Source organism: Polypterus senegalus, chromosome 1 (genome assembly GCF_016835505.1).
Source record: "Polypterus senegalus isolate Bchr_013 chromosome 1, ASM1683550v1, whole genome shotgun sequence".
Lineage (NCBI taxonomy): Eukaryota > Metazoa > Chordata > Cladistia > Polypteriformes > Polypteridae > Polypterus > Polypterus senegalus.
In genome coordinates, this window is record NC_053154.1 from 147,802,438 (window position 1) to 147,824,434 (window position 21,997).

General features: G+C 40.7%; 1 protein-coding gene across 1 annotated transcript in view; it reads left to right on the forward strand.

The window, feature by feature from the left end:
- The first annotated feature begins 1,303 nt into the window (after positions 1-1,303).
- LOC120518528 (rhodopsin kinase grk7-a-like) overlaps positions 1,304-21,997 on the forward strand; it is a 48,162-nt gene continuing 27,468 nt past the window's right edge. Inside the window, exons 1-2 of the mRNA XM_039741375.1 lie at positions 1,304-2,027; positions 2,353-2,790. Of these exons, the coding sequence (XP_039597309.1) occupies positions 1,425-2,027; positions 2,353-2,790 (1,041 nt within the window). The 5' untranslated portion in view covers positions 1,304-1,424. The remainder of the gene's footprint in view (positions 2,028-2,352; positions 2,791-21,997) is intronic.

Genomic DNA, 21,997 nt, shown 5'->3' on the forward strand with positions numbered 1-21,997 from the left:
TTCTCGTCTAGATTGTTCAAATGTTGTAATGTTCTAAAAGACCTGAGTCTCCTTAGCAAGTACAGTCTGTTATTGTCAGACCAGTCCAGTTTGGTGTTTATGTGAACCCTCAAGTACTTGTAACCCTGCACCACTTCCATGTCCTCCCCTGAAGGATGACCGGTCTCAGAGGCTCCTTGGCACACTGGAAGTCCACCACCAGTTCTTTTTGCCTTGCTGATGTTGAGTTGCAGGTGGTCCTCCCTACACAACAACATGAAGTCCTCCACAACCTTCCTGTATTCCGACTCAGCTCCATAATGCAGCCAATGATGGAAGAGTCATCTGAAAATTTCTGTAGGTGTATTATACTTTTTATTTTACATGTAGAGAAGTAAAGATCACGGAGAAAGCATGAGCAGGTCTGTCCACTGATAAAGTGGGCTCATGTGGGCAGGCGGATGAGCATTTTGCTGTGGGAATATCCCTGAGGCAGCACTCACTATGACAAAATGAAGACTGACTGGCTGATCACACATACACAGGAATGGCGAAGCGAGTTTATGGAAACAATTAAAAGCTTCCTGACATGTCCATCTGCCAACATTTAATTACATTCAATTTCAGTTAATTGCACTTTTACAGAATGCCATTCAAATATTCAAATTTACCAATAAATATTTGACTTAATTCTATTCAAGAGTTCTAATGAATAGGCCAACACAATGCTTCCTTTCTTCTGCAGCACCAGCCTGGAGTAGAGGAATGCGCTGAACAAGTAGGAAAATCCCAAATGATTAAAACCTACAAGCAAGAAAAAATCAAACACACGAAATTCTTTTTAGTTCAAAGGCGGGTTTATAAACTCTTGACCTACATGAAATGAAGCATATGGAACTGGACATATTGCATTTTTTTTTTTTTAACTATTTATAGCGAACTTGTGCTCGTAATATCCTTGCACGTTATGTGGTGAGGTCACGGATTACGCCTACAGCAGGTTTAATTTAATTAATTTGGCCATTCTAAACTGTCACCCCAATAAGTTTTGAGATTAGGTCCAAGCATGAGCAGGTTTAGTTGTGTAATCCAAATAAAAAATAGATCTCAAGTTGTTTATACTGATTTTCCTGCATAACTAGGCTTATTGAAAGTGCTTCACATCTACCTTTCTTGGCATTTTGCCGCCCACTAAACATAGAAAGCTGAAAGCTCCTTAACTGCGAAACCTCTTAGACGTTACTTTCTGTGAATAGCATACCCAAAGATACTTAAAGAAAATCCTTCTGAAGTATTTAATTCTACATAAGTCATTACTTAAAACCTAAGTGTCTCTTCCAAGTGGAGGAGGTCTCACACACACTGTGCTCTTCTCTGAAGGAGGACCGACACACTGCGTTCTTGACTTTTCACAGGGCACAAGGGATAAACCAAACGGCGTCAAGATGTGTGATATGGGAGGACTGGATAATTTAATTGCCAATACGGCTTACCTGCAGGCTAGAAAAAGTTCAGAATGTGACGCCAAAGAAATGCAGAAAAGGCGCAAGAGCCTGGCACTCCCTGCCTTGGAAAAGTGTGCGGAAGTGAAGGTGGACATGGCGATGGACTTTGAAAGTATTTGTGTGCAGCAGCCAATAGGAAAAAAGCTTTTCCGAAAGTTCACCGAGACTGTCCCCAACTACCAGGTGGCCGTTGACTTTCTGGATGAATTCACCGATTGGGAGCTGGCAGAAAGTGCCACCCGCGATAAACTCCGGCAAAACATCACTACTAGCTTTTTAACTGCGGACTCGAAGAACTTCATCTCTTATGTGAGCCCAGGACTGGCTGAAAAGTGTAAAAATGTGACAGAAAAAGAATTTGAGCAAGTCATGTCCCTGGCCAAAGAGGAGACCAACACTTTCCTGAAAGGCCAGCCCTTCAAGGATTTCCAGGGCAGCCCCCAATTTGATAAATTCTTGCAGTGGAAAGGCTATGAACGGCAGCCCATCACTGAAAAGTATTTTTATGAATTTAGGACTCTGGGCAAAGGAGGGTTCGGAGAGGTATGTCTGCAATCTTGGATTGGTCTAGAATAAGGGGTGACGTTCTTCATGTGGGCATTCAGGGTTTAGTGTGTGGGGTGAACGTGACTGTCGTAAGAGGATGTCATTATATGGGCAGTTGTGTCCTTGTTAGTTTAGTAAGTGCTCGAAACTGAGGACACATGGGTGAGTTTGCCCTGTGATAGACTGATGCCAATCACATCAAGGGTCACTGACTGCCTTGTGAGTGGCTTCCTCCATCTCAGAAAGTGTTTTCAATAATGCATGGATGGATGGATGTGTTTTTACAAAGAATCTAATCTTATTTTTTGATGTATTTTTGAAGGTCTGTGCAATTCAAGTGAAGATTTCAGGACAAATGTATGCTTGCAAGAAGCTGGATAAAAAGAGACTGAAGAAGAAGACTGGGGAAAAGATGGCCCTTCTGGAAAAACAGATCCTGGAGAAAGTTAACAGCCCCTTCATTGTCAAGCTGGCCTATGCATATGAAACTAAATCCCACCTCTGTTTGGTGATGAGCCTGATGAATGGAGGTGACCTGAAATATCACATTTACAACATGGGCGAGAGGGGAATAGAGATGAAGCGGGCCATCTACTATACGGCCCAGATAACGTGCGGCTTATTGCATCTGCATTCAATCCAAATCATATACAGAGACATGAAGCCAGAAAATGTGCTTTTGGATGATAACGGACAGTGCCGGTTATCGGATTTGGGGCTCGCAGTACAAGTCAAAGAAGGCAAGGAAATCAAGCAGAAGGTAAGATGTAAAGAAAAAGTCAACAGAAAGGGCTTACAGTGTCTAATGGCCTCCAGGCTGATTCATTTAGCCAAGTAACAGATGGTTAAAAAGATTTATCGACCACGAAGGTGTGTTAGTGTGTGAGTTCTCACTTTCAAAGCAGAAAGTGAAATGAGTCAACACAACACACACAGCTCTGTAGAAAGAGATTTGAAAATGGGATAACTGAACCAGCTGAAATAGCGTCAGGGCAGATAGCACTGCGGTGCCCTGGCCCATCCACTGTCTGCATGGAGTTGGCATGTTCTCCCTGTATCTTAACATAGTTTACCCTCACACATCCCAAAGACATCTCTGTTAGGTTAATGGTGGCCCCAAATTTTTGTGGTTTGAGAACTTCAGTTAATGTATCTGGTGATGGATGGGTGCTCCATATTGAGTTGATTCCTACTTCTGCAGAATGGCTCTTTTTTGACATTAAGAGGATTCAGAAAATTGATGGTTAGGTGGATGGAAAGTTTACACAAGTCTCTCTGTGTGTTTCGGAGATTCTCGTAAGTTCTGTGGAGAACAACACATTAGCACTGTGATGAGCACCCTGAGTACTGACGCAGGTCTGACTCTCAGTCCAGTTGCTGTTCATGGGCACTTTGCATGTTCTCACTGCGAGAATGTAGGGCTTCTTGGCATACTCCACTTTCTTTATGGCCCCCCTAATTACGTGCAAAGTAAGATGAATGGCAACCCATCCTGGCACTTGTGTCTGAAGCAGCCTGGAGAGGCTCCATGTCTTTGTGAGACTGTGAATATCGAAATATGTGCAGAAAATGGGTACGTGGCTTAATACCCAGACGGGTACTTTTTGTGCCTACACAGTTCATTCATCTCAGAAACACCCACAAACAGACTGAGTGTCCAGTGAGTGTGCACTTGAACTGAGGAAATGAGATAAACAGCAAACAACGGTGCAAATGAGATTTGAATATGAGTAGGAAACAAAGAGACAAACACCCCAAGGTGATGTTGCCAGTGGGATTCGTCATACTCCAGTACAGGTCCCCCCATTCTTTTAAGCTTTAAGTGGCCCACAGCATCATCATTGACTTAGCGGATATTTTTGCTATGATTCATGTGAAATTGAGCTTCTAAATTGTAACAAAAAGGTGCCAAGCTAGTAGCTCAAGGCCAATATGATGCCAAATTTGTTTGGTCAGAGTGCCCATTGATGAGTGATAATAGCAGTGAAGGGAGGATTACATTACACTGAAAATTCAGCCGACATCCATCCATCCTCCTCCCATTAAATCCGGCATCAGACACAAGGTAGGAGCTCACCCTGGAAGAGGTGCCAATCTATCACAGGGCACACTCACTCTTACAGGACTAGTTCAACATCCCCAATTCACCTAAGCTACTTGTCTTTGAAGGGTGGGTACTGTGCCAACTCACATGGATAGTGACTGTCACCAGTCTAGGGTACAAAGTCTGGACCGTGGAGCAATAAGGACGCCGAGCTAAACAATGCAATACTAAAATTCAGTCATAAAAATGATGTTCTCCCTGGCAGTATCTGAACACTCTGCCAGACAAGTTCAAATTCTTTTAATAAAACTCCGTTATCTAATGGCCTTCTGCAGTGCAGTGCAGGACAGGAGAAGGCATTACTGACAAGGTAATCGGGTTTAGAGGGAATTACAGTAATCTTCCTCAGTCAGACAATGAAAAGAAGGTGGCTTCAATGCAAGATATGGTGCAGAATGTATGAGCGTCTGGTTCTGTGGCTTAGATGAGGGGTCTGTAAAGTTGGTCCCGGAGGGCCGTAGCACCTGCATGTTTTTGTCCAGACTGGTGCCTGATTAGAAGCCAACCCTTGTCAATAACAGATCATATTCATTTTATGGCTTGTTTTCACTCTACCAGGTTACCTTGTTATTGTATTGTATATATTTTTTCCTTGCCAAGGATATCATCCAAAGGGTTTTTTTCTTTCTTTGCTTTTTTTCTCTTCAGTTTTCTTCCAAATATTTTATTAAACCAGATAGTTCACAATGAATCCACACAAGTGTAGGTGGAATCAGGTGAGTGGGAGAACTGCTGCTCCCTTTGTCAAATGCCACTTATAAGTAATAAAGAGTCATTTAAGACTAAAACCAGCAATTAAGGGTGGGCAATCTGAACTAGCGAGAAAACTAAAATGAAGAACAAAAATTATAACGGAGCAATAAGAGCTTCAACAGTAATAATTGAATTAAGAAACTGGGTATGGAACAAAAACCTGCAGCCACTACAGCCCCCAAGACCAACTTTGCAGACCCCTGGCTTAAACCACAGCAATGCCAGAAAACAGGAAGCAAAATGCATTGGGGGCTGCAATGATGCTACAGTTGCCAGTAATCCTGTCCTACTGTATATACTAACAAAGGGTTTGGGAATTTAAAGTAAAGATATCGTCATAATTTGGCATTAAACCTAACCAAGGAGTTCCTTGAATTCTTTCTTTGACTTATGACAACTGAGATGACAGGAAACTAGTAAAGTTCTGCCAGGCCAACCACCTCCCATTATTTACAGGCCGTGGCTGATCATCTAACTTGGCACAGTGGCGCTACCTTGTGGCTCCTGAGTACTGAGTTCAGTTTCTGTGCTGCACTCCAAGTCCACCCCAGGGACCATCAGGCACTTTGTTTAGGTGCTCGGGGTGCTTCTCAAATGCCAAACACATAAGCATTCAAGGAAACCATTCTTTCCTATCCATTGCATGCCAGTTTAAAGTCAGAAATTAATTTAGCACACATTGCAATTTAGGATTGCAGGAGGCTGGGGTCTGCCCTGGCAGGATCAGGCACACTTTGATGGGATGTGAGAAGAAAATATATAAGTTATTACAAATATAAAGAAGTGGCAGCATGGAAAGTCCATGTTCTTAGACTGAGGGTGCCTGACAGAAGGATAAAATATTTATCACCTTCTATACATTCTGAAAAAGAAGCATATTTAAGTTTGTTAATTTACTCCTCCTGCACAACCCAAATTAGGTTGTTTGGCAGACCCCATTGGCCTTGTGTGAGGTGGGTTTGGATAGTTACATTACATTTATATTTATTTATTAGGCCGACGCCTCTATCCAAGGCAACATAACATTTCAGCTACAACTGATTACTGTACTTTACTTTATCCAATTGGAGCCAAAGTGGGTGAATTGACTTTCTCAGGGTCACACAGTCACAGCACTAATAGATAGATAGATAGATAGATAGATAGATAGATAGATAGATAGATAGATAGATAGATAGATAGATAGATAGATAGATAGATAGATAGATAGATTATACTTTATTTGTCCTCAAGGGGAAATTTAAATTTTAGAGTTGCTCCAACATAGATAAATATAATAAAAACAAACAACAAACTTGGCTAACATGAAGTTGCTGGTGTCAATCACAGGCTTCTTAGGGGGCTGTAAAATGAGGTCAGACCTGTTCAGGTTTATACTTTAAGTTATTAATATTTGGAGGAGCAGGTCCAGCTTATAATATACACTTGGATGGACATTTGATTCCTTGTTTGAGACCACCAGCATTGAGAATCAACCCCATAATGGACTGGCCTCACGTCCTACCGTAGTCTGAAAATGTCGACTTGTTTGTGTTGAGTGATTCTGTCCTGTCAGAGCTGTATTGCATATCTTCACTGGCTTTGGATTCATGAAATGTTACTGTGTTCATATGTATAGCTTGATACATTTCAAAAGCACAAGAGTGGCAGGCATGTATTTTGAGGTGAGCAAAATGCAATTCCCCCATGGCTTGTGTGAGGTAATAGCAAGAATGGAAATTAGAACAAGAAAAAAGAAAAGAAAGCACAGAGATACAAATTCAAAGCCTTTTATGTGAGACATGGAAATTTTTGAAATTTTTTGATCCACACTTTTGTAACAAAATTATAAAAGAACTATGTTTGACTCTTCCCCTAATTGATGTCAGCAAATTTTGGTTTTAGGTGGCCTTTCTTTTCCTTTGTACATTTCACTATGTGCCCTGATCCCAACTTCAAATCCACACTGTTCTTTTGACCATTCATCTTATTTTATCAAATTCTGCTCTAACCTTTCTTTTGTTATTCTTCTCTGGTGTGAAAGATAGGGGCCGCTATCGCTCCTTTGAACTCTCAGGTTCCTGCGCTGTTGCTGCGTGTCTGCACGTCGTCTTCTCGGGGTTCTCTGCCCAAAGAAAATTTGTGTACAGGTCCTCTGCCAAAAGGACGGCCAGAGAATCCTGCCAACTACGCCACTGTGACAGATAGGGGTCGCTATCGCTCCCTTGAACCCTCAAATCAAATGTCAGACACCAGATAAAAGTCCAATAATTTGACTTTTTATTATTACACAGTGCACAAAGCACCATCCTCTCCACAATACTCCTATAATCAATCACAATACACTAATCAATAAATCCACCACTCTCAGACACCGTCTGGGAGTTCCCACAGTCCTCTTATAGTCCGTGACCTGGAAGTGCTTCTGAACCCACAGTCCATGTGACTTCCTAGCACTTCCGGGTCAAATCAAAACTCTTCTTTTCTTCATCAGCCCGGAAGCATTTTATTTCTTCCGTCCTCGTGCCCTGTAAGTACTTCCGGGCTGAATGAAAACCAAATGTCTCTGTGTCTCCCTGCAGCGTCCCCTGTCGGCCCCGACGTTATCCAGCAGGGCTGTGTATTAAAACTCCATAGTCCATGATGCCCTGCTGGAATTTGGGGCATCTCCACGTTGCAGGGAGGGCTCCATCTGGCTCCCGGCCATAGTCCACAATACTCCCCCCCCCAGCGAAGAACTAAGGTTCGAAGCAACCAGCCCTTTGAGGGATGTCTTCCTCCAGGAGGATCCACCGGTCGGGCAATGTTGGTGACATTCTTTTGAAAACCTAGGAGGAACATTATAAAAATGAGTTTTTTGCACACCTGTCCTCCTTGGACAACTTCGCCACCCATGGCCCGGCCTGCGGCATTCGTAGCACTGTTGCGGTCCCCGTTTGTCTACCTCGACGAGACTGGAAACACTTAGGAAAGTCTGTCTTCGCCCCTTTTCCTGCTGAGGAGGATTCCAGAGCCGTCTCTGATTTTTCCGCACCCATGTCTCGTTTGTCAGGAGACCCCTGTTTTAATTTATTGATCTCCTGTTTAATCTGGGGCTTGTTCATAGTTTGGGTAAAAGAGAGCCCCTTTCCTGTCTGCACCCCTTTAGATTTATTTATAACACAGGTCAGGGTCTTCAGGACCGAATCGCTCCGAGAGACAACACGATCCAGCTGCTCCGGCTCAATTGGCCCTTCCCCCAACCACTCGGTCAACGTTCCGCACTCTTTTGTAGGGCACGCAGTGACTTGGCACCCGCTACTTATCAATCGTGGGCCCGGATCACACTGTGTCCCTGTATGCTGTACGGTACTGGCATTAACTACCTGTACCACCAAATCATATAATACTCCCAGCCTAATCGCCGCAGGTACTCATCTACTTTCCAGATGGGCGCTTCGGCCGTCTCTCCCAGTTCCCCGACGATCTTCTTTATCCCTGCCAACATCTGCAAAACATTTCGTACGGGCTCTATTAATTTTTCAAGGTCCCGTATGTTCATAATCTTATTTTATTCGGCCAGAGGTAAACTTACTTCCTGTTTCGCCTTACCATCCGGCCGGGAGCCAATGAACATGCCCGCTCTTGGCACATGTTCTGGCGGATCTCGCGGAGGCTTCTGGGAATTGGAGTTGTCTGTGGAGGACTGGGCCGCCATCTTTGGCTGACTGTGATCTGCCTGTATTAATTTGTCGGTGGATCGATCAGCCATTTCCCGGCCCTCCTTGCCTTTCTGTAGGGTGAGCGGTGCTTCGATCGCCTCCCCCTTCCCCTCTGAAAAGCGCAGGTACCTCAGAGCGATCGTCTGTCTCCGGAGGCTTCTCCCGACTTGTGTAGCTGCTACGTAGCTCCTCCCGAGCCTCGGCCATTACGAGCGTGGCTCTTCTGCTGGCGTTGTTGCTCTGCTTGCCCTTCTTCTTCCCCATATCGGACTTGGTGAAGGTAGGTTCCTGCGCTGTTGCTGCGTGTCTGCACGTCGTCTTCTCGGGGTTCTCTGCCCAAAGAAAATTTGAAGAGAATCCTGCCAACTACGCCACTGTGACAGATAGGGGTCGCTATCGCTCCCTTCAACCCTCAGATCAAATGTCAGACACCAGATAAAAGTCCAATAATTTGACTTTTTATTATTACACAATGCACAAAGCATCCCCCCTCCACAGTACTCCTATAATCAATCACAATACACTAATCAATAAATCCTCCACTCCCAGATGCGTTGCCACCCTTCCACCCAGCTCAGCTCGCCGTCTGGGAGTTCCCACAGTCCTCTTATAGTCTGTGACCGAAGTGCTTTTAAACCGTCTCTGTGTCTCCCTGCAGCATCCTCTGGCGGCCCCAGAAGGGGCTGTGTATTAAAACTCCATGGTCCATGATGCCCTGTTGGAATACGGGGCATCTCCACGTTGCAGGGAGGGCTCCATCTGGCAGCTTGGGGGTCTTGGTCGGGATAAGCTGTCAGCCATAGTCCACAATGGCTTTTCCTGGCCCTGTCACACAAAAGGCAGGAGTCCATTCACACACATACTGATTTGGAGGGGCTGTTCAAACCAAACTGGGAGAAGACCTGTGGAAATACATGCAGACTGACTGAACTCAGGTCCAAGGGCTCTAAGGCGACCATAGTGCCTGCTCTACAACAACGCCACCTGATGGAGTGCAAAGAGTAGAATTACGAGGATGGCATGTGTTACTGAAGGTGGCTCGCTTTCTATTGATGGTGATGTAAATTTAACACAACATTTTCAAACCTAGTTAATGAAATTCTGGGTCTTACCCCAGCAACAGTAGACACAAGGGAGTAAATAGCCCTGGACAGAGTTAACAGTCCATCACGGGGCCCACACACACATCCAGGACCACTTTGGCATCTCCCCAGTTAACCCGGCAAGTATATCTGTGGGGAAACCCATAAAGACCCAGGAAGAGCACCATGCAGACAACACCCAGCTAAGTTAAGCACTGCTATAACGTGAAGGTGACTGAGAGTTGGGGTTAAAAGGAAACTTCAATACTTTGCTGTTAAGTTTTGGTTTTTGCTGTTTTCAAAGTATGTCGTGTAGAACATTCAGTCGTTCAGTCTTTAAAAATAATCTCATGCAACAGTCGCATCCCCACATTTTAACCAAATATAAGATGCACACTTTGTGGGAACTGAATGCAGTGCATGGCTGTGAGACGCAAAATTATTTTTATGTTTGATTTGACTGTAGTGGGTGAGGGTTGAGAAGGTTTTACAGGCGATCTAAGTGATTGTGTGCTCTTGTACTTTCTATATGTGGACATTGTTAAGTCGCGTAATTCACCTTCAGTAGCTTACTTCACAGAGGTCTGAGTCTTGGGGTTAATATACTGTTTAATGAGGGTCAGCTCAAGTTGGATGGTTGAGAGACAAAGTCAGAGAGGCGAGATTGCGTAAGTTTGGACATGTGCAGAGGAGAGATGCTGGATATATTGGGAGAAGTTTGCTAAGGATAGAGCTGTCAGGGAAGAGGAAAAGAGGAAGGCCTATGAGAAGGTTTATGGATGTGGTGAGAGAGGACATGCAGGTGATGAGTGTAACAGAACAAGATGCAAAGGACAGAAAGATATGGAAGAAGATGATCCGCTCTGGCATCCCTAACGGTAGCAGCCGAAAGAAGAAGAAGAAGGACAAACACATGAATCCAGTGCAGATTATACCTTAGGGAGATGGATTTAAAATACTAGGAACCACAGCTAAAACAGCTAAGTTGTTCTTAATGTCTTCTGCTTCTTATTCTTCCATCCAACTCTTGTGCTTTCTCTCTCACTATGGAGTTGAAGTCTGTCCCTTTTGTGCCCCAAATCGCAGGTTCACTGAATGCTAGACTGAGGACTGCAGCGTCCTTCCATGACATGACAATTTTGATTTCCGATTGGCAACTGTACCCCTTTTAATGTTACCCACAAAATAAGCTTAGTGGTCCTTATGTAAGTCATAGAGTGCACCCAGAATAACAAATGTTTTTCACATCAAATGGTTTTTATGAAGGCCAGAATTAATTATTTATATATGATTTTTCACAAATTATTTTAATATAAATTACATAAAAAATCAAATTTCACAATTTGTGTGCTTTTTGCATATTTTCAATGTGATGAAGAACATTTTTTTACCAGTTCTTCCACCCATAAACTGAGCTCACTTGCACAATTTCGAGAGTGTGCAGAGCCCACCACTGCAAAGCTAAAACCAACCCTGGACATGGTTGGGTTGTCGCCCAGAATACCAGAATTGGTGTAAACCATCTGACACAAACAGTAAATGTGGCCAACGGTGCACAAATATTCCAAAGACAGCGAGCAAAGCAAGGCAGCATTTTAGCATAACAGCAAAAATACATTTCACTAAACATCTCTCTGTTCAAGAATATGCTCAAAATTTCTATGGAAAGAGTCAATTTCATCATTTACAATAATGTGCCAGGAGTAGTCATTTCATAAAGACACCAAACTGGAAATTTAAAAAATGTAGCACACTGAGGGAAAAAAATTATGCTTCTTATTTCCAAAACATCTTGCGGCAAAAAATATTTAGTGAAAGATCATCTTCATAATGAGTCTGATTCTTTTTAAGTTTACACATCATATTGACTACATGCAGACCCTGAGTTTGAATTTCATATGATATTACTGCTAGTATTATTACTACTACTTTATTATAAAAACTCTGCATCACTTCTTTAATAATGCTGCTCAGCCACTGCACTATAGGGTTGATAGATAGATAGATAGATAGATAGATAGATAGATAGATAGATAGATAGATAGATAGATAGATACAGTTGTGCTTGAAAGTTTGTGAACCCTTTAGAATTTTCTATATTTCTGCATAAATATGACCTAAAACATCATCAGATTTTCACTCAAGTCCTAAAAGTAGATAAAGAGAAACCAGTTAAACAAATGAGACAAAAATATTATACTTGGTCATTTATTTATTAAGGAAAATGATCGAATATTACATATTTGTGAGTGGCAAAAGTATGTGAACCTTTGCTTTTAGTATTTGGTGTGGCCCCCCTTTTGCAGCAATAACTGCAACTAAACGTTTCCGTAACTTTTGATCAGTCCTGCACACCAGCTTGGAGGAAGTTTAGCCCATTCCTCCGTACAGAACAGCTTCAACTCTGGGATGTTGGTGGGTTTCCTTACATTAACTGCTCGCTTCAGGTCCTTCCACAACATTTCAATTGGATTAAGGTCAGGACTTTGACTTGGCCATTCCAAAACATTAACTTTATTCTTCTTTAACCATTCTTTGGTAGAACGACTTGTGTGCTTAGGGTCGTTGTCTTGCTGCATGACCCACCTTCTCTTGAGATTCAGTTCATGGACAGATGTCCTGACATTCTCCTTTAGAATTCTCTGATATAACTCAGAATTCATTGTTCCATCAATGAAGGCAAGCCATCGTGGCCCAGATGCAGCAAAACAGGCCCAAACCATGATACTACCACCACCATGTTTCACAGATGGGATAAGGTTCTTATGCTGGAATGCAGTGTTTTCCTTTCTCCAAACATAACTCTTTTCATTTAAACCAAAAAGTTCTATTTTGGTCTCATCCGTCCACAAAACATTCTTCCAATAGCCTTCTGGTTTGTCCACGTGATCTTTAGCAAACTGCAGACGAGCAGCAATGTTTTTGGAGAGCAGTGGCTTTCTCTTTGCAACCCTGCCATGCACACCATTGTTGTTCAGTGTTCTCCTGATGGTGGACTCATGAACATGATCATTAGCCAATGTGAGAGAGGCCTTCAGTTGCTTAGAAGTTACCCTGGGGTCCTTTGTGACTACACCGACTATTACACGCCTTGCTCTTGTAATATCTGAATTGGAGTGATCTTTGTTGGTCGACCACTCCTGAGGAGGGTAACAATGGTCTTGAATTTCCTCCATTTGTACACAATCTGTCTGACTGTGGATTGGTGGAGTCCAAACTCTTTAGAGATGGTTTTGTAACCTTTTCCAGCCTGATGAGCATCAACAACTCTTTTTCTGAGGTCCTCAGAAATCTCCTTTGTTCGTGTCTTGATAAACTTCCACAAACATGTGTTGTGAAGAGCAGACTTTGATAGATCCCTGTTCTTTAAATAGGGTGCCTACTCACACCTGATTGTCATCCCATTGATTGAAAACACCTGACTCGAATTTCACCTTCAAACTAACTGCTAATCCTAGAGGTTCACATACTTTTGACACTCACAAATATGTAATATTCAATCATTTTCTTCAATAAATAAATGACCAAGTGTAATATTTTTGTCTCATTTGTTTAACTGGTTTCTCTTTATCTACATTTAGGACTTCAGTGAAAATCTGATGATGTTTTAGGTCATATTTATGCAGAAATATAGAAAATTCTAAAGGGTTCACAAACTTTCAAGCACAACTGTAGATAGATAGATAGAATTTTATTATGGAGTGATAATGAATGGCCATTCAGCAGTCAGTTGTCCGAGGTTAAGGAGCAGCTCAGGATGACCTGAAGTTCACTCCACACATTCTGTATAAATATTTTCTTCTCCTTCTTCTACTTTTTCCTATTTTGTCTTCCTCTTGTCTGATATTTTTGGTACTCACTTGTAACACCCTGCGGTGGGCTGGCATCCTGCCCAAGGATTTGTTTCCTGCCTTGCACCCTTTGTTGGCTAGGATTGGCTCCAGCAGACCCCCATGATCCTGTGTTCGGATATAGCGGGTTGGACATTGACTGACTGACTGACTGACTGACTTGTAACACCTATAGTAACTGAATTTCCCATTCAGGAATAATACAATTTTTTTCATCCTTAACAGCATATTTATTGCTGAACTGTGAACTGAAACAAGAGCAAAGACTATAAAATGAACCACCTTCATTATAGATTTAATTTGCTCCAAACACCGGCTTCTTATTATCTGTGCCTTGACCTCATTTCATTATATGGTTGTAATAATAGAATAAAGAAGGTATTTGATATTGCTTTAGTCTTTAAGTTGCAAATGAAATAAAGTATAGTTTGATGATTTGTATCATATTGCATGCCCTTTGATGATTATGTTTCAGCCATTAGTCTTTTCCAAGTTGTTTCCTCAGAGTGCTTTAAACATCACCCAGACACACGTCAGTGAATGACGAAACTCACACCAAGTTACATTTTGCAAAGGGCACAACAATATAATGACAAGTGACGCTGGATTAGAAAGTACATCAGAGCTCCATAAATTCATTCCCTCATTTTCCAATTCTGGGAAATTTTCTGTATTTTATGTTATCAGATCTTCACTGATTAATAATGGATAAAGGGAACACAACAGAACAAAAGTGAAGAGGAGAGAAGAATATGGGATAAAAATGAAATGTCTTGTTCTGCTGTGTTTGTTTATATACTTGTAAGAGAGCAGACCTTGGCTCCAAAGAAGAAAACCCAAGCTTTATTTTGTGAGGCTGAAGTGTGCGGCATACTCTACCTGGATAACAATTATAGACATATTGCATGTTTTCTTTTCAACCTTATGCCAGTACTACTAGGGTGTTGTACCGTGTTAGCCATTATAAATGTAGAGAAAAGCCAAGCAAAATCTTGGCACAATCTTTCAGGCATAAGGTTGACAAAAGCCAAGCAAAATGACACCTTTTATTGGCTAACTAAAAAGATTACAATATGCAAACTTTCGAGGCAACTCAGACTCCTTCTTCTTCATGGTTACATCTTACCTGAAGAACGGGCCTGAGTTGTCTCGAAAGCTTGCATATTGTAATCTTTTTAGTTAGCCAATAAAAGGAGTCATTTTGCTTGGCTTTTGTCAACCTTATGCCTGAAAGATTGTGGCTCTCTTTAGCTACTTAGAAGTTTCTGATGAGCACTGAAAAGGCCTGCCGCATTACTACTTCACATGTACAGTAAAATAATCCGACGAGTAGTCCTTGTAACAACTTGCACTCCAGAATACTAGAGTTAGTTAACAGACTCTGCACAAAGTAATAAATGTTGTTAGTTACCTTCGATACATCAGAACTCTCTCACAGACCACATAAAAAGGTGTGCAAATTCAATGTCAAAACATGCAAAGACTCCATGTTTATAACTGAGTCATGAATATATGCACTTTCAAAAGGTGGAAGAACCGAAAAGTAATGAAACAATCAAGTATAGTGCCAATGTAGTGAACAGTTAAAAGCTGAGGTGCTATTGTCGAAAGCTCCTATGTCCTATAATCGTTTCTAGCAGTAACCAATACACCAACCACTACAGTGTTTAATACATAGATGTTGCTCTGTATTGTCGTAAATATGTTTTGAGATTATTTTCTTTTCATGTCATCAAAGTGCCATTTTCTTTTCCATTTTTAACATGGATTCTGCCATTTTGATGCAGTTAACTCACAATCGTGCCCATTTTGTTGTTGGCAACAGCCCTCATGGCTGATCACACAATTCCAATATTGTGTGAGAAATAACGCAGCTTGAGACAATTACATTATGTCCTTACTAGGCAAGGGATGTTACACTTCATTCATATCCAGTACATAGTGCTATTCAGGCTTTGTGAGAAAGTGCATTCTCTGATCATTGGATAAAACAGAAAAATAATCCATCCATTATCCAACCTGCTATATCCTAACTACAGGGTCATGGGGGTCTGCTGGAGCCAATCACAGCCAACACAGGGTGCAAGGCAGGAAACAAATCCCATACAGGGCGCTAGCCCACCGCTGGGCACACACACACCCACCCACTAGGGACAATTTAGAATGGCCAAAGCACCTACCCTGCATGTCTTTGGGAGGAAACCCACGCAGACATTGGGAGAACATGCAAACTCCACACAGGGAGGACCCAGGAAGCGAACCCGGGTCTCCTAACTGTGAGGCAGCAGCACTACTACTGTGCCGCCCAGCTTTAAAACAACAGAACACAAAATAGCTATAATAAAGAACATTGATAATAATCTGGCAACATGAGTAATTATAGCAGTATAAATGAAAAAAATAATAATTGTGGAATCTGCATAGCAAGTGGAAAAGTAATTTTAAATGATAAACACTGCAACAAGACTTCAACTGTAGACTCTGAATGCAGTGCTAAAATGGAATTAATTTAAAGATTAAGTGTCTCTCAAATGGGCTTACCTTAAAACTTGCAAAAAAACTCCACAACTCCCATCATCTGTTGTTCACCTCCGGCAATGACTTGAAGATTAGATTCTACACATTCACTCTGGACCTGCTAAAAGAGTTCTTCATCACCAAAGACTCACAGGGAAGACTGATGACGTACATTGATTGGTTGGTGAAACTGCATTCTTTGCATATATTAGTGAGGATACAGGATATAGTTTAAAAATAATTATTATACATTGAATTCATTGACGACTAGTTAGTTTAATTAAAGGGCCTATATAAAATCTATATGGTTATTGTTTATGGGGCTGCAAAGTAAAATGCTAATTGTGCAGTCACCATCGCAGTAGGCTGGTGGGTTTTAATGAACAGCCACCATGAACAATATTTTTCAAACTGCCGTTCAATGGCAACATCAATTTCAGTCATGTGACACAGATTCTATATTTTAGAGAAGTGTGAAAGCCTTCCAGTGCAGCCAAAGTGCTACTTGTTTTCTCCAACATCACACCTCAAGTCTTCCTGAGAAAGTCTTGCAGACAGATTCGACAGTGATGCTGCCACCAGCTTGAAGACATCTTTCACTGTAAACAATCTGATGTTTGTTGATTAGGTTGCATTTGTTTGATGAATTTGTTTTTAATAGTTTTGTACATTCAGGATAGCCATCAGTACACAGTCATATTGAATACTAGCAAAATACCTGCGCTTTGCAGCAGAGAAGTAGTGTGTTAAAGAAGTTATGAAAAAGAAAAGGAAACATTTTAAAAATAATGTAACATGATTGTCAATGTAATTGTTTTGTCACTGTTATGAGTGTTGCTGTCATCAAGGATTTGATTAGCATTATTTCTTTCAATCAGGTTCGTATTTGAAGGACGTGTTGTGTTCAAGTTATATTCTGTGTTTGTCAACCGTTGTAAAAATAACAGGTTTCATTCATCGATGTGTTCACTACCCAAATCGCTACTCGTGAATCTAAAATGTTTAACAGGCATTCCCGGGATTAACTTTTTGATTTGCCTGTGAATATTTAGTGGCAGCGTGTCTATGAACTTGTGGAATTGCCTGCAAATATTTAGTGACAGCGTCTCTATGAAGTTGTGGATTTGACTGCGAGTATTTAGCGGCAGCGTCTCTATTAAGTTATGGATTTGCCTGCGAGTATTTAGCGATAGCATGTCTATTAACTTGTGGATTTTTCTGCGAATATTTGGCGGCAGCGTCACAAAGTTGTTTTCGTCTAGCTGCATCAGAAAATGTAACACGACGTCTGACACGCCTCCTTTTTACTGTTTTCTCACAGCTTGGATTGCTGCTGTCATAATCGGTTTGAGTTTCATGGTTTGTTTAAATTATGTTAGTATTTGCAGAACTTGTGTTGAAGTTACATTCATCATCTGTCTAACGTTTTAAGCATACAACCGGCTTCATCGATAACTTCGCATCCCATGCGTTGTAAGCATACAACTGGCTTCATCGATAACTTCGCATCCAGCTTTTGAGAGTTGAAACATAAACATCAAAGTGTCCACTACTGAAATAATCACCTGTCAATCTAAGATGTTTAAGAGGCATTGGCGGTTCTCCAAAGGTGTAAAATATTTGGCCATTTCGGTACACTTGAAAGCGAAAAAATGAACAATTCAACAGCAGCCATCAACTCACATGCAGATGCATAGGTGAAGGGCTTAAGCATTTCACTCTTATAGTGCTCCTGTGTAGTATAATTATCTCCTGTGCCATCATCAGTCCACACCTTGAACCTGTCCCAGTCATTCAATACATAAGACACAATGTTCCTCCGGATATCAAGATTGAGCCTGATATGGCCGTGCAATATGTAACAAAGAGAATGGAAAAGGCAGGTGCCATCTCCGGGCATGGAAACCACTCGGTAAGTGACAGTTCTTTGATCGATGGTGATCACCTCGATAGACATGTTAATGAGGGTACAGTTGGAACGATAAAGGAAATGGGTACCTGAACAGTAAACTAAATCTAAAATACCTATACAATAACTATAATCATAATAAACGAACAATAAAACAACTGAGAAGCCGTGAATTAAATAAAAAGGCTGCAGTTATCAGCAGGGAGACGTGAATACCGCGGCGAAGCAAAGAAGGGAATGAAGAGACCGGAGCGACGGACAGCCGTATATAGGCAGGCAGCTAACTATGTGGGAGGCGTGGTGATGGGGGACGCAACGCCACCTCACACGGCGACCAAGCTGCAGGCTATATATGTATGTAAGTAGGATTCAATTATGACCGTTATGCGCAGAATTTTGAAATGAAACCTGCTTAACTTTTGTAAGTAAGCTGTAAGGAATGAGCCTGCCAAATTTCAGCCTTCTACCTACATGGGAAGTTGGAGAATTAGTGATAAGTGAGTCAGTGAGGGCTTTGCATTTTATTAGTATAGATGAATCCCTTGTAAAGTTAATTTGAACAACCAGACAAACAAAAATTAACTGCATATGAGCTAAACATACTGAATGTAACAACACAGAGAGTCCAACGCTGCTGATACAGGCTTCTCGAATCATTTATACCAAGAGTTCCCAATCGATATCGACCCCTTTATAGTTGATAATTTCAATAAAAAAATTTGGGGGTTGACAACAGCAAAAATAGACCCCCTTACTACTGCTATTTGTTTGTTACTTCAAAATATCTATGATTCCAATAGGTACCTAATTAAGAAGTAAAATAATTCAAAAAAACACTTTTTTGATAAAAACACATTACATACCAAACTTGCAAACGAAAAGGTAAAATGTGTCATTAAAAGAGTCACACGTAAGAATGCATGAAAATACATGTAGCACAAACATGTCTGTGCATTGTCTTATCGAACGTATCAAAGCAAGTGCAAAAATGAAAAACCGCTTACATGGCCGCACTTGCTCACGGTGGGACGAGACGATAGATATTCGATATTAGCAGAATCTATCAGTCTTGTACGGTCATGCTTTCATAAAACATAATAAAATTTTTTGTTTCATGTGACATGTACTTATTTGTGATTTGAACTTTGAATATAATTATTTATTGAGGAGCAGTACTACGAAAAAGAAAATCAGAGGACACAGTTTATTTATTCGAGTTTGAACAAAAATCTTCTGTTTCAAGTAAGTACATACTTTATTGTTTTTTTTAATCACGGGGCTGTCGGAATTGTTTTTTAATAAAAGTTTTTATTTCTTCAGATAATAATATGACTGAACCAGAAAAGAAATTCAGACAGTACAGCTTGGACTATTTGTACTTATTTTGAATTTACATATTTATTTCATAAATGTCCAAAATGTAAAAAAACTGCTTGTATTTTTTTGCTTTCATTTTTGTTAGTGCAGGTTTCGATATTAATAGATAATGCCATATTCCGTTGTCCTTTTATCTTTTTCAATCATTAATTACAAGTGATTAAAATGAAAAGTTTTTAGTTATCTAGTGAAATATTTAATATCGAGTACTTTACAAATGTAGTAATTTGAGTAAGTAAAGTAAATGACTAGGGGTCGACGGTTTTAAAAGTTTTTGGTAAAGGGGTCTGCAGTCAAAAAAAGTTTGGGAACCCTTGATTTATACCATCAAAATGTTTCTCTAGCATTGCTCCAGAATTGCCCCACTCCATAGTCGACATCTATATGGTGATTTGCAAAAATCAGGAAAATGAATGCTGATACCACATACTGACAAGTGGCTTTGATTCTCGGACACTCACAGTGTGGCATGACATTTCAAACCGAGTTACATGAAATATGAAGAATGCAGCACTCTGCCATTATCTAGTTGAGGCCACAGTCAAATGAACAAGGACGCTCCATTGCAGGATTGCACTATTGTTGAACAACACACCATGGTGAGATTTCTTTGGGTAGAAATTGAAATCCACCAGTAGAGCATAATTTTCAAATTGCCTTTACTTTTTGATTTACTCTCATACAATCTTCTGGCAGCACACTACTTTTACTAAATACAAGTTAGACATTTTATTACAAAAATCTTACCCCATGCTTTCAATCTCCCATCAATACCCATGGCTGTGACTGTACTATCTAGTGATAATCAAGGTAAGGACTCAGAATTTACCAAGTTATCTCATGGACTGCACCCCTACAGGGTCTACAGCAACACGAAGAATGGGACTTTTCAATTTAAATCTCAGATATTGAATTGAAGTCAGCCATCAACAAAATTGGTATAATTAAAGATATGCCTTCTCACCAGACTTGACTAAGATGATACAAAACATACCCAGGATAAGACGCCATTTGTAACTATCAAAAGTCTGTTTTAGAAATACTCTACACTCAGACTATATTAGGAAAATAATCTTTTCTTGTTTGTCAGCTAGTTTTGGGTTAACAGTTACTCTGATCCCAGTACTAGCATTTTTTGGAGTAATGCCACATGGCATAGCTCTCTGTCTACTGTATTGTGACATCTTACATGACATTGCTTGCTCACATTCTTATTTTATTCAGTTAGAAGAATCCTATTACACCCTCCATAACTCAGTTGGAAAATGATGTCTGATTTACTTCAGAAAAATGTATATTACAGGGAACTCTCCAAAGTTTTTTTCTGAATTAGGAAAAAATATAATTAATGCTGTAGTAAAATAGATAAGCTGAGCTTCTGTTAATCATTCTGATGTTTCAAATATACGAAGGGCTGCTGCCTAGTGGGCTTTTCATTCACATAGCTCTCCGACTTGAGTAGTGAGCAAATGTTAATTTTGATTTGACATGATACAAAATATAAATGTATCAGTAGTACTGATTGAATTCATGTTTGTTCTGTAATAATAATAAATTAAATCATAAAATTATGCATCAAATCAAAACCAATAAACTGGACAGAATGAACATGGGAAATATTAATAATAAAGACTTATTAACAATATAGCAGAGTCAACATCAGTACAACAGACACCAAAGAGCCAGGAATAACAAGATCTGCATATATGGTGCACATCTTCTGTAAGTGCAAGGGAGTGAAGGGTGATCTTGGGTGACAGCTTTGACCAATGAAGCCTTACAAAAGAGACTTGTGAAGAAGACCCTTTCTCCTCCAGATTCAAATGAAGTATTCCTGTTGTGTTGGTGTGCACTCTTTCTGTCTGCTGCGTGATTTGTAGTTCGTGCTGTTCTGTGGGTTTTCCTAAGTTAGGCCCTTAGCTGTGTCATCTGCAACTTCATAAGGAAAAGCATTACTCTCTAGTAGGTCCTACATATTATGTTCACTGTATCTGTTTCTGCCACCTTGTTTTTCTTAAAAATACATATTTCTTGTGAATTAAATAATTGCACAATATCACTTTAAGGGGAGAGGGTGGGTCAAGCTGTGCCTGTGTGTCCCCCGTGTAATGAGCTATTCTGTGACACAAACAGCTGCACATTCTTCAAAAAAGGAGGTGCGCTTTTGGAAAAGAGGAGAGGAGAGGAAGAGGAGAGGAATTTGGCAAGAGAGAGTTCAAGGGGAACTTGCCCATTTTTGCTATTGAAGCTTGCAACTTCCACTACAGAGTGAGGGTCACAATGGCTTCAAGGACAGAATTGGGCTCCAATGATGAGAACAGGTAAATGGCCTCTGTCTGCATTTACCCGCAAGTCATTTACTACTTTAACGAGTGCAGTTTCTGTACTGTGATTTGATCTAAAACCCAAATGAAACTTATCAAGAATAGCATGTTTATCGAGGTGGTCATTTAACTGCATAATGACTGCCTTCTCTAGAATTTTACTTAAGAAAGGCAGGTTAGAAATAAGTCTAAAATTTTCAAAAGCAGAGGGGTCAAGATTATTTTTCTTGAGCAGGGGTTTAACTACAGCAGTCTTAAGACAGTCTGGGAAGACCCCCGTATCTAATGATGAGTTTACTATGTCAAGAATACTATCAATTAGCACGGCCGATACTTCTTTGAAATAAACTTGTTGGTACTAGGTCAAGGA